General features: G+C 41.6%; 1 protein-coding gene across 3 annotated transcripts in view; it reads right to left on the reverse strand.

The window, feature by feature from the left end:
• The window catches only part of SENP7 (SUMO specific peptidase 7), a 165,686-nt gene that overhangs the window by 130,078 nt on the left and 19,544 nt on the right, over nt 1-16,064 (reverse strand). For all 3 annotated transcript variants that reach the window (XM_079766837.1, XM_079766839.1, XM_079766838.1), the window contains exons 3-4: nt 5,923-6,021; nt 2,759-2,856 (exon numbers count right to left, since the gene is read on the reverse strand). In XM_079766837.1, coding sequence (XP_079622963.1) covers nt 2,759-2,856; nt 5,923-6,021 — 197 coding nt within the window. The remainder of the gene's footprint in view (nt 1-2,758; nt 2,857-5,922; nt 6,022-16,064) is intronic.

Consider the following 16,064-nt stretch of genomic DNA (forward strand, 5'->3'; position numbering starts at 1 on the left):
AGAAGATAACTTGCTCCACATGAAAAAAGGCATATCTTAGTCTGTTTGGGTTGCTATAACAAAATACCACAGACTAAGTAACTTATAAACAACAAGCATTTATTCTCACTGTCTGGAGGCTGGGAAGTCCAAGAGCAGAGTGCCAGCAAACATTTCAGGTTCTAGTGAAGGTCCTCTTCCAGGTTGCAGACAGCCGACTTCTCACTGTGTCCTCACATGGCACTAGGAAGCTCTGTGGGGTCTCTTATTTTTGTGTGTGGGTAGAGTCTCTTTTATAAAAGCACTAATCCCATTCATAAGGGCTCCACCCCCATGCTTTAAACACCTCCCCAAGTACCCTACCTCCAAATACTACCACATGGGAGATAAAGATTTCAACATATGAATTTTCGGGAGACACAAACATAACAGGGCATCTATAAAAAAACCTATAGCTGTTCTTTGACAATGAGGTATCACCTCACACCTGTTAGAATGGCTACCATCAACAAATCAACAAATGACAAGTGCTGGCGAGGATGTGGAGAAAAGAGAACCTAGTACATTGCTGGTGAGAATGCAGACTGATGTAGCCATTATGGAAGACAGTATGGAGTTTCCTCAAAAATTAAATATGGAACTCCCATTTGACCTAGTAATCCCACTTCTAGGAATATATGCCAAGAAACCTGAAACACCAATCAGAAAGGTTATATATACCCCTATGTTCATAGCAGCACAATTTACAATAGCTAAGATCAGGAAATAGCCCAAATGCCCATCAGCAGATAAGTGGATAAAAAAGCTGTGGTATATTTATACCATGGAATACTATGCAGCTGTAAAAAAAAGAAGGAGCTCTTACCCTTTGAGACAGCATAGAGGGACCTGGAGAGTATTATGCTAAGTGAAATAAGCCAGTCAGAGAAAGACAAATATCACATGATCTCACTCATATGTGGAATCTAATTAACAAAATAAACTGATGAACAGAGTGGATCCAGAGGCATGGAAGCATAGAACAGAGTGCAGAATCTCAGAGGGAAGGTGGGGGAGGATGGGTGGGTGGGTGGGAGGTAATCAACCAAAGACCTTGTATGCATATATGCATAACCCATGGACACAGATAATAGGGTGCTGAAGGCCTAGGGTGGGGTGCGGGGCCAGGCTGGAGGGAGTCAATGGGGGAAAAAGGAGGACATATGTAATACTTTCAACAATGAAGATTTTTTTTAAATAAAAATACATTTTTAAAAACACTTCTCTTTGTTTTAAAAACATGGTGATTATGGTCACTGCTGTGCTCTTAGGTCAATATCGACTGCTATTAAATTTCAAAAATATTTTTTTTTTATCTTCTAACAATGTCATTAATGGACATGATAGTACTAACACAGATAACAGCCTGAAAATCGGTAACTTTGGAACATAAATCACATGTGGTAAATTCTGTAAGAAAAGCCAAACAATTGCCACTTTAAGCTGGGATGATAATTTAGGAAAGAACGGAAAATATTAGAGATACTTCCAGAAAATTAAAAGGCAATATTAAAGAAATAATAGATTGACATCCTCAAAGAACCTGTTCCCACCCCTTAAAAAGCATTCAGCCGAAACCGGTTTGGCTCAGTGGATAGAGCGTCGGCCTGCAGACTCAAGGGTCCCAGGTTCGATTCCGGTCAAGGGCATGTACCTTGGTTGCAGGCACATACCCAGTGGGGAGTGTGCAAGAGGCAGCTGATCAATGTTTCTCTCTCATCGATGTTTCTAACTCTCTATCCCTCTCTCTTCCTCTCTGTAAAAAATCAATAAAATATATTATTTTAAAAAAAAAGCATTCATATAGAAAAATGAGACTTGAATTATATAAATTTTGAAGTATGCAAAGTTTTTAGGATATCTCTCCCATAAAATAAAACAACCTGGTTCGTGCAAACCCTCAGAAAATGTTGGCTAATTTCATTTAAAAATGATTCCTCTACTTCTAGTATTCCATCATAATAATCTTTGGAGAAACTAAGTCTATAAATTGAGTTAATAGTTATTCTGAGGCTCAAAGCATAATCATTGCATATTTGTCATGACAATGTATCCCTTGTATGGTAGAGGGTTAGGAGGTATATAAACTTCTATGGAGTCACCAATATATTTTTATATTTCCTAAAGACAGGGGAGAATAAGACCAAGTACTCTGACATAAATGCAAGAATTCCAATTAGCCTTCTAATTTGTGTGGTCTCCTAGTAATTGTAATTTTTACCTTGCTGTTATCATTTTTTATTCATTTGCTATTCTAAAAAAGAAAACTCAATACCCTTTTGTCAAATAACAACTTTCTAATCATTTGCTGATGTCCAACGCTTATATGTTCTAAGTTCCTTCTGATAATAATCACAATCAGAATCCCCATATATATATAATTCCAGTATATTCACATTTCATTAATACTATGACTATAGAACCCCAGTTGATAAATGGAGCATCTTTTTCGCTGCAGATGATAAATGAAAAATCAAGCATTATAGTAAGTCTATATGTAACGCTTGCATTATCAGCTAAAGCTTATCAAGATGTTCCAAATGCACAAATACAAGGAGTTCAGGGAACTTATAATTACAGAAAGATAGAGCTTGTGAGGAAGTTTAGAGGCCATTGAATCTAATCCTTATATTTTAAAGGTTGTTTTAATTGAGATCCAAAGAGAACAAATCCACCACCCATTATCACACTATTTATACATAGTATAAGCCCATCCTAGTCACATACACATGTATCTTACCTTTCTGATGATGTCTTAGAAGTGACAGGACGCCCACGAACACCTTTTTTACTTTTACGGTCTAGAGAAAGGACGTTGTTTCTTCGGCTTCTTTCCCACTAGGGAAAAAAATGGAATTTTAATAATAAACATAGCAATCCTATATAATAAAACCCTAATATGCAAATGGACCAAATGGCTGTACAACCGGTTGCTATGATGTGCACTAACCACCAGGGGGCAAACGCTCAATGCAGGAGTTGCCCCCTGGTTGTCAGTGCGCTCCCACAGGGGGAGCACCGCTCAGCCAGAAGCCAGGCTCATGGCTGGCAAGTGCAGCGGCTGTGGCAGGAGCCTCTCCCACCTACGTTGCAGGCAGGCAGTAAGGAGTGAGGTGTCCAGGAATGCAAGGGGGCGCAGGCTGGGCTGAGGGACCCCCCCCCCACCCCGAGTGCATGAATTCATGCACTGGGCCTCTAGTATGATAATAAAAAGTCACTTAAATGTTTGTTTTATTTAGAAATTCAAAATAGTCAAATTCATAGCTGTTCACAAAGAGAAGGAAATCTACAAAACAATTGGCTCTTTTGCTAGTATAGAAATATAAATCCACCAAAAAGTAGTAGAAATAAATGTTAACAAGTTCAAGGTAGCTTTAGTTAGAAAATCAACATTTTGAAATTCTAGAGCTTATATAACTATAAAATTTTTGCCTGTGTCTAAAGGAAATAATAAAAATTATTACATGGAAAGTTAAATAGTGCCTATGATTCTGAATTACCTGAGCTTATAACATTTGGAAGAGATTAAAATTGGTTTCCTATGAATTGCTGCATGGAAATTTTTAGGGAAGAATTGACATCTTACTGACAGAAGTAGGGTGTGTGTGTTTTTTAAGAGAATTATTTTATTTTATTTTTTTTAATTGATTTCAGAGAGGAAGGGAGAGGGAGAGAGAGATAGAAACATCAATGATGAGAATCAATGATCGGCTGCCTCCTGCATTACCCACACTGGGGATAGAGCCTGCAACCCTGGCATGGAATCGAACTGCAACCTCCTGGTTCATAGGCTGACGCTCAACTACTAAGCGACTCGACTTGGCCAGAGTTTAAATTTAATATGACCATAAACAAAAGTTGAAATTGATTTATTTAATATACAGTGTGAATCTAGACAAATAAATTCTTTATCTTATTTCTATGCATTAGTCTCCTGTTTGAAAACAAATGTAATAGTAGCTTATCTCACAAGGATGCATAATGATTATATACATAGTAAATTTAAAACACTCTCTTCCTTGCCCCGGCCAGTTTGACTCAGTGGATAGAGCGTCGGCCTGCAGACTGAAGGGTCCCAGGTTCGATTCCGGTCAAGGGCACATGCCTGGGTTGCAGGCTGGGTCCAACGTGCAGGAGGCAGCCAATCAATGATTCCCTAATCAATGATGTTTCTATCGCTCTCTTCCTCTCCCTTCTTCTCTGAAATCAATAAAAATATATTTGGGAAAAAAAATTTTAAACACTCTCTTCCTTGAAGTGATATTTGTACAGCCATATTCATAACAGCATGTTCACAACAGCTAAAAGGTAGAAGCAAATCAACTGTGTTCCATCAATGGATGAACTGATAATCAAAATGTAGTGTGCACATACAATGAAATATTATCTGCCATTGAAAAGAAAGGAAATTCTGACATAACATGGATGAAACTTGATGACTATGAAATAATAGAAAAAAACATTATGGTCTCTGCCCCCAGCTCTTGGCACACAACTTCTAAAGACCCTTGAAAATTGCCTAAGCAATAAGAGAACAAAGTACATAGTCAGCAACAACATAACTTTTTTTATTTCCCAAATATTTTCAATTCGTGGTTGATTGAATCCACGGATATGGAACCCACAGATATGGACAGCCAACTATACATAATATATATAATTTGTATTCCACAATAAATTCAATATACTAAAACATAAAATAAAATATATAAATGCAAAGAGACAAATTTTTCTTAAAATAATAATTTTTGCCCAGTTGAAGTGGCTCAATTGGTTGAGCGTAGTCCTTCACATCAAAAGGTTGCCAGTTCGATTCCCAGTCAGGGCATATACCTGGATTGCAGGTTCAATCCCCAGTCAGGGCATGTACAGAATGCAACCGATCAATGTTTCTCTCTCACATTGATGTTTCTCTCTCTATCTCTCTCTCTCTCTCTTCCTTCCCCTCTCTAAGTATGTCCTAGGGTGGAGATTTAAAATATAATAATTTTTCTCTTCCCATTAAATTGACAACAATCTTACTGTGTGATAACACCCAGTGCTAGTCAGTTTGTAGAAAATAGGAGCTCTCATTGGTGGCAATATAAATTAGTGCCAATTGTCTGTGTGACAATTTTGCAATTTATTAAAGTTTAATATAAAAATTCTTTAGACCCAGTAATCCCACTCAAAAATGGTTCCCTATATATGAAAAATGATGTTCACTACAACATTGTCTCTATTAGTAAAACTGGGGAAAAAACAAACATCAGTGGGGGGGAGGGGTGCAGGAGGCAGCCAATCAATGTCTTTCTCTCATCGATGTTTCTATCTATCCCTCTTCCTCTCTCTCTAAAATCAATTTTAAAAAACATATTTAAAAAATTTGTTCCACTCTCCAGCTCCCCCAACAAAAGGACTTTTTTAAAAATGAAAATAATTTGTGTGAGGCAAGAGCAAAAATAATACATAACAAGTACTATCTTAAGCCTCATTATGAGAATCTGCAATAATGCTTAATACTGATAAAATTAAAGTCCCAATTTATAATCAAAATATCTTTTGGAAAAACAATTGTGTTACCCTTTAAAATAAACCCTCTCAAATTTACAAAATGAGAATAAAAGAGCATCTGATTCTAATAAGCTTAATGTTCTCATATATTTAAAATAATTTCTTTTACAATGATATTTGCATTTGATGAAGAAAAATAATGCATAAGGTGTACTTATATTTAAAAGAAAGACCTTAATCTCAAAGCATCAGTTCAACATATACCTGAAATAAACTAATTTAAAACCTACAAATAAATAACAACAACAAAATACAAAAGGACATATAAGAAAATAAAAAATTCAGTTTCACTAAAATGTTTTAAGCACACCAATAACATTATATACTTAAGAGAAGTAAGTTTTTATTTACCCCCTGCAAAGGGAGATCCCACCGTTCTGAGCTTCTGAGTTTGGACAGTGGTGATTTCACACGAACATCTTCTGGGTTTGCATCTAATATCTTTGTTATCTGAAACCAGAATGAGAAAATAATCAATTTAATTAAAATATAAATAAAAGCTGAATTAGCTAACAGAACCATTACCCTGCATTAATATTTTGCTATTAGTTGTAAAGAGTTTTAAACTAATTTAAACTGCTTAATTTATAGGCAGTTAAATATAATTTTATTTTTAAAAACCTATCATTCAATATAAAGGTCAATAAATGAAGTATCACAATAGCTCCATAAATATTATCTTACCTATAGTCTCTTCCCCTTCTAATCTTTCAAAGGCTATCCTCAGAGTTCTCTAATACACCAACCCAAGTATGGCTACAATACTTAAACTATAATAATGAAACCCGTTACTTATAGATAAAATTCTTAACAATCTAGGCTTTCACATCACTCACATATAAACACAACCATCTTCAAACACGTCACATATCTCAAGAACTTTGCATGAACTACTCCCTCAATCTAGAATGCCCTTTCCTCTGTTTCTCCCTTGTGAAATACTTCAGATTCTGCTCAAATTATTCTTTTATCCATATAACCATCACTCATATTTATACATTTCTTGGTTGCTTCTTGTATGTACCCTGACCAGGCACATATAAGAAACAATACACCAAAGTATTCCTTTCTCTGGGTATTAGTACTTGGTACATTAATATTACATTATTTATATTACATGTAGCATACTATATTATAACTATTTGTCTACTAGTCTATCTTCCTCTCCAGACTGTGGATGTCCTTAAAGAGAGGGCCCTCATTTAGTCACCTTTATTATTATTTTTTACTCTTAGTCACCTTTATATTTCCAATGTGTATGGCTCATGATATGCTGAATAAACAAATTAATCCATCTTAGCCACAAGTTTGAAATCACCTATTTTTAACTTAAATAATTTTCATATTAAGGGAAAGTTATCAATAATGGGTAAGCATAAAGTTCCACCTACAAAATATAGCATATAATAAGCACTATGTGAACTACAAACAGTGACAACCTAAATTAATTTCAATGAGAGTAAAGCATAAGTCAAAAGGACAGAATAAATTTGAAGTGTATCTCAGCTCTTTTATTTCATGAGCAACTCTGAATTAATCCTCCTGTGTACCAGTAATTTCTTAATTATACCTATTCTGTATAACAATGTACCTCTTTGCCCTGACTGGGTAGCTCAGTTGGTTTGAGCATTGTCCCATTATGCCAAGGTTGCAGGTTCAATCCCCAGTCAGGGCACATACAACAACCAAGGAATGCATAAATATGTAGAACAACAGATATTTCTCTATCTATCTAACTTTCTCTCTTTTTTTTCTCTTTCTCTCTCTAGTCCCCTCTCTCCCTAAAATTAATAAAAATAAATAAATACTTTAAAATATATAATTGAAATTTACATAAACTAAATGCATGTATCTTGTGACTACACTGTAGTCCATATGAGTATGGTTACCCTTAACAGTGACTTGTGTCCTTTTAACCACTTCTCAAATCTCTTATTATATTTTCTATTTTAGAGGCTAAGCCACATTCTCTTCTCCTAACAATAAATTGGAATGCTATTTGATTGTGGGCTGTCTCGTTCTAAATATCAGAATGATTCATAATTTGACCCTAATCAAAGATTAGCCATGTCCAAAGATTTAAAAGCTATTATAGTAGGAGCACCTAAATATATAAAAAAGCTCTTGGAGGTCTTTAAGGGAGAGATGGACAAGCAATACAGTCATAGTAGGGGACCTGACCACTCCACTGACATCATTAGATAGATCTTCCAGACAAAAAAATCAACAAGGAAACAGCTACCTTAAATGGCACACTAGATCAAATGGATTTCATTAACATTTACAGAACATTTACCGCAAAGCTGCACAATATGCATTCTTCTCAAGTGCACACAATACATTCTCAAAGACAGACCACATGTTAGGACACAAAATAAGTCTCCACAAGTTCAAAAAGACTGAACTCATTTTAGCATCTTCTTGGATCACAATGGCATAAAACTAGAAATCAGCAATAAAAACACTGAAAAACATTCAACACGTGGAGGCTAAATTACATGTTACTGAACAATGAATGGGTTAACAATGAAATCAAGGAAGAAATCAAAAGATAACTTGAAAAAAAATGAAAATGACCACAGTCCTCAGTCCACACATCAGGCGAGAAATGAGGCAGACATAAGTTGAAGTACATCCATGAGACCTGGAGCGAGACCAAATATGAGTTCTGAAGACTGGGCCTTGTGAAATTATCAGCTAGGACACGTCTAACTTCTGACACCGCTGCAGCCAAGAGATCATGGGCACCTGCCAGCCAAGGTTACAAGCCCTACTCTCACTCAAGGAATACCACCTCTAGAGGCCACTGCCACCGCCTTCTGTGACCAGGCCTCATCGTCCCTCTGACAGAGAGCAAGGATCTCTTGGCTCTAAAGGAAAATCTTCATCCCACCTCAGCATGAAGCGGTTATAGAAGAGACCTTGCGCCCATTTTCTCTGGAAGAATTCAGAGACGAGACCCTTAGACAGACCTGAGCAGATCAAGGATGATGAGCCAACCTGAGGAGAAATGGATGAGAGCCTGAGGCATGCTTCTCACCACTCCAACTGCTCTGAAGCTGGCAATGGAGGAACCTGTGTAGAACTGACCTTTACATTTTGCTGAGTAGGAGTTGGAACACCTATTAATAATATATAGAATTGCCCTAACCAGTGTGGCTCAGTGGATAGAGCGTCAGCCTGCGGACTCAAGGGTCCCAGGTCCGATTCCGGTCAAGGGCATGTACCTTAGTTGCGTGTACCCAGTAGGGAGTGTGCAAGAGGCAGCTGATCAATATTTCTAACTCTCTATCCCTCTCCCTTCCTCTCTGTAAAAAATCAATAAAATATATATTTTTAAAAAACACATATGCGTCATAAAATTTCTTTTTAAAAAATAATATATAGAATTATCCCATTCATTTTGGGAACTTATATTCAGGCACCTTTATATGTTGGAACCCACTGTCTGGGAAAAGATGCAAGGATGTTTCCTCTAAAGCAAGCATGTCAAACTCGTGGCCCATGGGCTGCATACAGCCCACAACGAATATTTTTACGGCCCAGCCAATATAACGTTATGTAAGAAATGTTTTAATAAAAATTTCATAACTTAACTTTTACAATATCCTGTTATACATAATCCTATATAATAAAACCCTAGTATGCTAAGTGTCCAACAGTTCGTTTGACCATTCGACAAGTTGCTATGACGCGCACCAACTGGTAGGTTAGCTTGCTGCTGGGGTCTGGCTGATCAGGACTAGGTGAGATGGGCCGGACATGCCCTGGAGCCCTCCCTGGTCCAATCATGCACCAATGGGGTCCCTTGGCCTGGCCTGCGCCCTCTCACAATCTGGGATCCTTCAGGGGATGTCGGACAGCTGGTTTCGGCCCAATCCCCACAGGCCACGATTGTGAGGAATTTCCGTGCACTGGGTCCCTACTTATTAATAACAAACTACAACGTTCACTAATGACTGATTACTATAATCATGTTGCTTTCATTTCCCTTACGCACCTTACATGCAGGCGTACCATTTCTCTTCACTAATACTAGCAGTGAATATTTTAGCCGCTGATTGCCACGTCATTAGTCTTGTACTAGCTTGTTTGGTGTGCGCAAAAGGAAACATTTTGCTTTCGGAGAACAAGAAAAATAGATTCACATTATGCTTATTAATTTGTGCAGTTATTCAGTGTCTGGTAAGTTAATGTTCAAGAAAATATATTAATTTTTATTAAAATGTTCTATTATTTTATGTTAACGATTACTCATCTATTTCAACCCTTTGTATCCAGCATGTCTCTATCAAAATAAACCTTCATTTCTATGAAAATTGAAGCTTTTGTTTCTTTTGCAGCCCACATAAACTCAAAACTTGTTTATTTGGCCCGTGTTAGCCTTTAAGTTTGACTTGCTTGCTCTAAAGGTTACAGCAGTAGTTCCCTGTGGTAAATGTCTGACTCTTACTGAGTATTCTAGTTATTGTCTTTCAGTATCTAATAACTACCTTATGAATTGTTCTGATAATGTCACCTTCCCTTCTAGTAATGGACATACTAAGCTGCTAGCTGGCTGGTTTCTGATACGTGGGAGAACTATTTATCCCTGCTAACAGCACCAGGGGCCCTGTTCCTTATGATGACCGACTGTCTTTATGCCTCAGAAACATCACAGGGTCTGAACCAAAAGAGACTTTCTCAAGGCCATGGCACGGGACTGCAATGATCATCTCCACCTGTGGAGCCCTGCTGACTGTATTGCTTTGTTATGCTGGCATTGCTTCTACACTCCCTTAATGGAGAAGTGACCCGGCTGGATTGTAGCGTGGTAAAAGCCCTGGCATGCCACCTTCCAGGGCCATACATGGGATAAATCAAGAGCTGATCCAGGTCAGAGGCAGTTCTAGAAAATCTGGCAGCAATAGATTATTTGCTGCTGCAGCATAACCATGATTGTGAGGAATTAAAGGAATGTGCTGTTTTAATCTTTCTGGCAATTCTCAGTTGATAGAAAACATATCCAAGATCCTGCACTTGGTGAATTCCAACCCTAGGAACTGCTTTCAAGGCAGAAGAAGATGCAGTCCAGCAGGATGAGACTTTTCATCTAAAAGTAATTTTATAGATATGAGGTGATAGAAATAGAAGTGTGGAAATGTTAGGGGCAAAAACAGAATATTGGAGACTAGCTATGATTATAGGAAATATTCATCATGCTGTTAACCATGATTGCCTTGTGTTGGTTAAAGAAAGGACATTCTGACCTGGCTCGGAGTTGTAAGCCCCCAGGACCTGGGAGTCAACCTTGAACCTAGGAGTCAACCTTGGAATCATTCTCACTCAAGAACTGCCTATTATGAAAAGACTAGAGGCCCAGTGCATGATTTAATCATGCACCTGGTGCACCAGCTGGCTGTCTGTCCGCTGGTGCCCCAGGCCTTCCGAAAGCCTCCAGCGCGGCGGAGGCTTTCGAAAGGCCTTGCGCCGGCGTAGACAGACAGACAGCTCCCCCGCTTTGGCTTTTGATCGCGGGGGAGCCGGCTGTCTGTCTGTCCGCCGGTGCCCCAGGCCTTCCGAAAGCCTCCAGCGCGGCGGAGGCTTTCGAAAGGCCTTGCGCCTGCGCAGACAGACAGACAGCTCCCCCGCTTTGGCTTTTGATCGCGGGGGAGCCGGCTGTCTGTCTGTCCGCCGGTGCCCCAGGCCTTCCGAAAGCCTCCAGCGCGGCGGAGGCTTTCGAAAGGCCTTGCGCCTGCGCAGACAGACAGACAGCTCCCCCGCTTTGGCTTTTGATCGCGGGGGAGCCGGCTGTCTGTCTGTCCGCCGGTGCCCCAGGCCTTCCGAAAGCCTCCAGCTCCGGGGAGGCTTTCGAAAGGCCTTGCGCCGGCGCAGACAGACAGACAGCTCCCCAGCTTTGGCTTTTGATCGCGGGGGAGCCGGCTGTCTGTCTGTCCCCGGTGCACCAGGCCTTCCGAAAGCCTCCAGCTCCGCGGAGGCTTTCGAAAGGCCTTGCGCCGGCGCAGACAGACAGACAGCTCCCCCGCTTTGGCTTTTGATCGCGGGGGAGCCGGCTGGCTGTCTGTCCACCGGTGCACCAGGCCTTCCGAAAGCCTCCGGGGCAGCCATGACACAGACGCTGAGCTCGCGGCGCCAGTGGCGCCGCGAGCTCAGCGTCCTGCTGGCCCAATCAGCTACCCCGGCCACCCTGAGTCCCGCCCCCTGCACCTCCTGCTGGCCCAATCGTGGGCGTAGCGGAGTGATGGTAATTTACATATTACCATTTTATTATGTAGGACTAGAGGCCCAATGCCCGAAATTCGTGCAAGAATAGGCCTTCCTTCCCCCGGCTGCCGGCACCGACTTTCCTCTGGCACCCGGGACCCAGGCTTCCCTTGCAGCCCCGGCTTTGTCCAGAAGATCATCTGGCAGGATGTCCGGAAAGACATCCAGTCTAATTAGCCTATTACACTTTTATTATGAAAATATTAACCATCTTGTTGCCCAAACAATGGAGTCCCACCCCAACCTCCTACTTCCCATGCCTGTAATCCCTACTTCCCCATGTTATCCTTGTCCTACCCTACATAAGCAGCTGACTTATGGAGGGTTACAGAGCAGATTTTTTTAAAACATATTTTTATTGATTTCAGAGAGGAAGGGAAAGGGAGAAAAGGATAGAAACATCAATGATGAGAAAGAATCATTGATTGGCTGCCTCCTGCAACCTGGGCATGTGCCCTTGACCAGAATCGAACCTGGGACCTATCAGTCTGCAGGCCGGCACTCTATCCACGCAGCCAAACAGGCTAGGGCTGAAGAGCAGATTTTTGTGGATGACCTGCTGCTCTCCCATACTGCTGCCAGTATTGGAATAAACGCGCATATAGGATTCAAAAAAAAAATGAAAATGAGAAAACAGCAACCCAAAATCTGTGGAACACAGGGAAAGCAGTCCTAAAATGGAAATTCATAGCATTCCAGGCCTATCTCAATAAACAAGAAAAAGCTCAAATGAACAATCTAACTTTTCACTTATAGGAACCTGAAAAAGAACAACAAATGAAGCCCAGATTTTAAGTAGAAAGAAGGAAATAATAAATATCAGAGCAGAAATAAATGAAGTAAAATCTAAAAGAAACAATTCAAAAGGTCAATGAAACCAAGAGTTGGTTCTTTGAAAAAGTAAACAAGACTGATAAACCATTAACCAGACTCATCAAGAAACAAAGAGAGAGAACCCACAAAGTAACAAGTGACATCACAGAAATACAAAGGATTATAAGTAAACTAGAGGCCCAGCGCATGAAATTCATGTGCAGATACCATCCCTAGACCTGGCCTGTGTTCAGGGCCATCTTCCCTGGCTGCCTGCAGCCGGCCCTGTCCCCCGCCACCACCCACCTCTGGTTCCCTGTTCGCCATCAGGCGATTGGAGCCTGCCGGGCAGGGAAAGGGACTGAGAGGTGGTCAGTGCACCTTATAGTGACTGTTTGAGCAGTTTTTCTGATCGTTCCGCTGTTAGGGTCAATTTGCATTTTACCCTTTTATTATATAGGACTAGAGGCCCGGTGCACGAAATTCGTGCACTGGGGAGGGTGTCCCTCAGCCCAGCTTGCACCCTAATATGGGATCCCTCTGGAGATGTCCAATTGCAGGTTTAGGCCCGATCCCTGTGGAATCGGGCCTAAACCTGCAGTTGGACATCCCTCTCACAATCCGGGACCACTGGCTCCTAACCGCTCACCTACCTGCCTGATTGCCCCCTAACTGCTCCCTTGCTGGCCTGATTGCCCCCTAACTGCTCCTCTGCGGGCCTGATTGCCCCCAAATACCCTCCCCTGCTGGCCTGATCACCCCCAAGGCTTTTATTAGTATAGATATGACCCTGCACAGAAAATTTTACTAACCCTGCTTTACAATAAGGGTTTGACGATTGAATCATTAGGACCAGACACCAAGATTTCCTTTCTTTGAATAGTGGAGGGAATACTTATCTTGTCTTTAAGTTGCCCGGAAATTAAAATGAGATAATGACTTAGAAAGGTATAAAAGCACCATATAAAGACAACTGTCTTTTTAATGAAGTGGCAAAATGAAAAACACTTTTTATTCTCCCCTTCCTTCCTTTACAGCTTTTATTTAAACTTTGAAATTTATAAAAATTTTACTCCAATTTTCATTTCTTTACATTCAACATTATTTTGTATTGGTTTCAGGTTTTATATTAGTTACAGAATAGTGGTTAGACAATCATATACTTTACAAAGTGTTCCCCGATATTTCTAGTACCCACCTGGCATCATACCATCATTACAACACTATTGACTATATTCCCTATTTAAGTGACAATGGGTTTATAGGTTCCTTTCAGTCTTTCTTTTGTGTTGCTTGTCCTTCCTTTTCTTTCTCACTTCTTCCCTCATTTTCTTTATATAGTATCTCAATTGGCCATCAAAGCTCAGTGAAGGCACTGGGACACGCTTAATCCATTTTACAGACCAGGAAACTGAGGCCAATTCCAGTTGGCTGTGGAACTTGACTCAGCACACAGGAAGCCCTCAGAGCCATGCTCTTTGCGCTTCCTAAGGGGCAGCGGCCCAGCAAACAGAACAAACCTTCCATTCAGGCTTCCGAGCCTCTTTCTCAAGCACCTCTTCATTATGGATGCTCCACATTGTTTCCTCTCCCCCCATTCTTTACTGCCCCCCCTTCTCCGAAGCAGGTGGAAGGCTTCCCACTCACTGCCTAGGCATGCTCTGCTATGGGGCAGGGTGTAGCGAGCTTGCTTTTGGGTCAAAGCAGGAGCAGGAGTCACTGCCTCTGAAGTGTGAAGGCCGCCTGAGCGAGGCCCGTTAGCACTGGGAGCTTCTCTGAATCACATCAGTCAGTCCAGTACCCTGCAGTGCAGCACCCCTCCACTGAGGTGGCACCACCCCTCAACCCCCGCCTCAGGGGTGAGGGTCCTGGCCCTCTGCCAGGAGTCCTTCCATGCCCCTTGATCCCTGGCTGGGCCCACCCACGTCTTGGGGGCACTGCAGAACCTCTGTCTCTCTGCAGATGAGGCAGATCCCTGCCCTAGGTCTCCGCAAAGCTATGAATGTGTGGCCAGAGGCCTGGTCTGGGTCTCAGCAACCACATGCCTGCAATGTTCCCAGTGACCCTGGGAGCGGCTGGGCGAGTCCTGCCACACCTCCCCGGGGTTCCGATCTCCCCAGGGACCCCTGGGAGAGGCTGGATGGGCTGGCTACACCACCCGGGTTGCTGATATCCCGGCCACGCCCCCCCCAGGCGGCCGATCGCCCCCGGGACCCCGTGAGGGGCAGGAAGGGCCCGGCCACGCCCCCCCCAGGCGGCCGATCGCCCGCAGGACCCCAGGGAGGGGCGGGAAGGGCCCGGCCACGCCCCCCCCAGGCGGCCGATCGCCCACGGGACCCCCAGGAGGGGCGGGAAGGGCCCGGCCACGCCCCCCAGGTTGCCGATCTTCCCGATACCCTCTTGAGTGTCTGGGCAGCCAGGTCTCGCCTCCCCGGGGCAGCGATCTCCCCAGGGACCCCCGAACTAAGAGGACTGGGCGCCGCCATCTTGATCTTCTCAACGGCCGGATAGGCCACCCGGAGTCCCGCCCCCCAGCCTCCCGCTGGCCCAATCGTGGGCGTAGCGGAGGTGTGGTCAATTTGCATGTTTCTCTATTATAAGGTAGGATACTATGAACAACTATATGCCAACAAATTGGACAACCTTGATGAAATGCAAAAAATCCAAGTACAGAAAAAAATATGGAAGAATATACACAAATATCTTTATCAGTGATTATCTCTGAAAGTTAAGAAGTGATTTTTAGCCGAACCCGGTTTGGCTCAGTGGACAGAGCATCAGCCTGCGGACTCAAGGGTCCCAGGTTCAATTCGGGTCAAGGGCATGTACCTTGGTTGCGGGCACATCCCCAGTAGGGGGTGTGCAAGAGGCAGCTGATCGATGCTTCTCTCTCATCGATGTTTCTAACTCTCTATCCCTCTCTCTTCCTCTCTGTAAAAAATCAATAAAATATATTTTTTTTAAAACAAGAAGTGATTTTTATTTTCATTTTTTTGTTTTCTTAAGTTTACAAATCCATACAGTTATTAAAGGCAAGGAACAAAAAAACATTTAAAGCTCCAGAAAAAATCTATCTTTCAGCTTCCTGGTCAATATAATTAAGTCTCTCACTCTAATACTGTATATGAATGGCAAGCAGATTTCAGGTACAACTAACTACTGTCAATTTTTTCTATATTCAATTTTTTCTTAATCATTAGCCAGTCAAAAATATGTAAGCCTTTTTGCAACAATCTAACTTCTTCTTAGACAAATTTTAATCAGAGTCTCAACTGTGTACAATTAACAAAGATTCCAAGGTATTGATTCAACAAAGCATCTTTTACAAGAATCAAAATTGACTTCTAATATATAAGTATTTTTAATAGTCTCATTATACTTTAAAGATTGAAATTTAATCTTTTAAGGCAAAATGG

Source organism: Cnephaeus nilssonii (genome assembly GCF_951640355.1).
Source record: "Cnephaeus nilssonii genome assembly, chromosome: 3".
NCBI lineage: Eukaryota > Metazoa > Chordata > Mammalia > Chiroptera > Vespertilionidae > Cnephaeus > Cnephaeus nilssonii.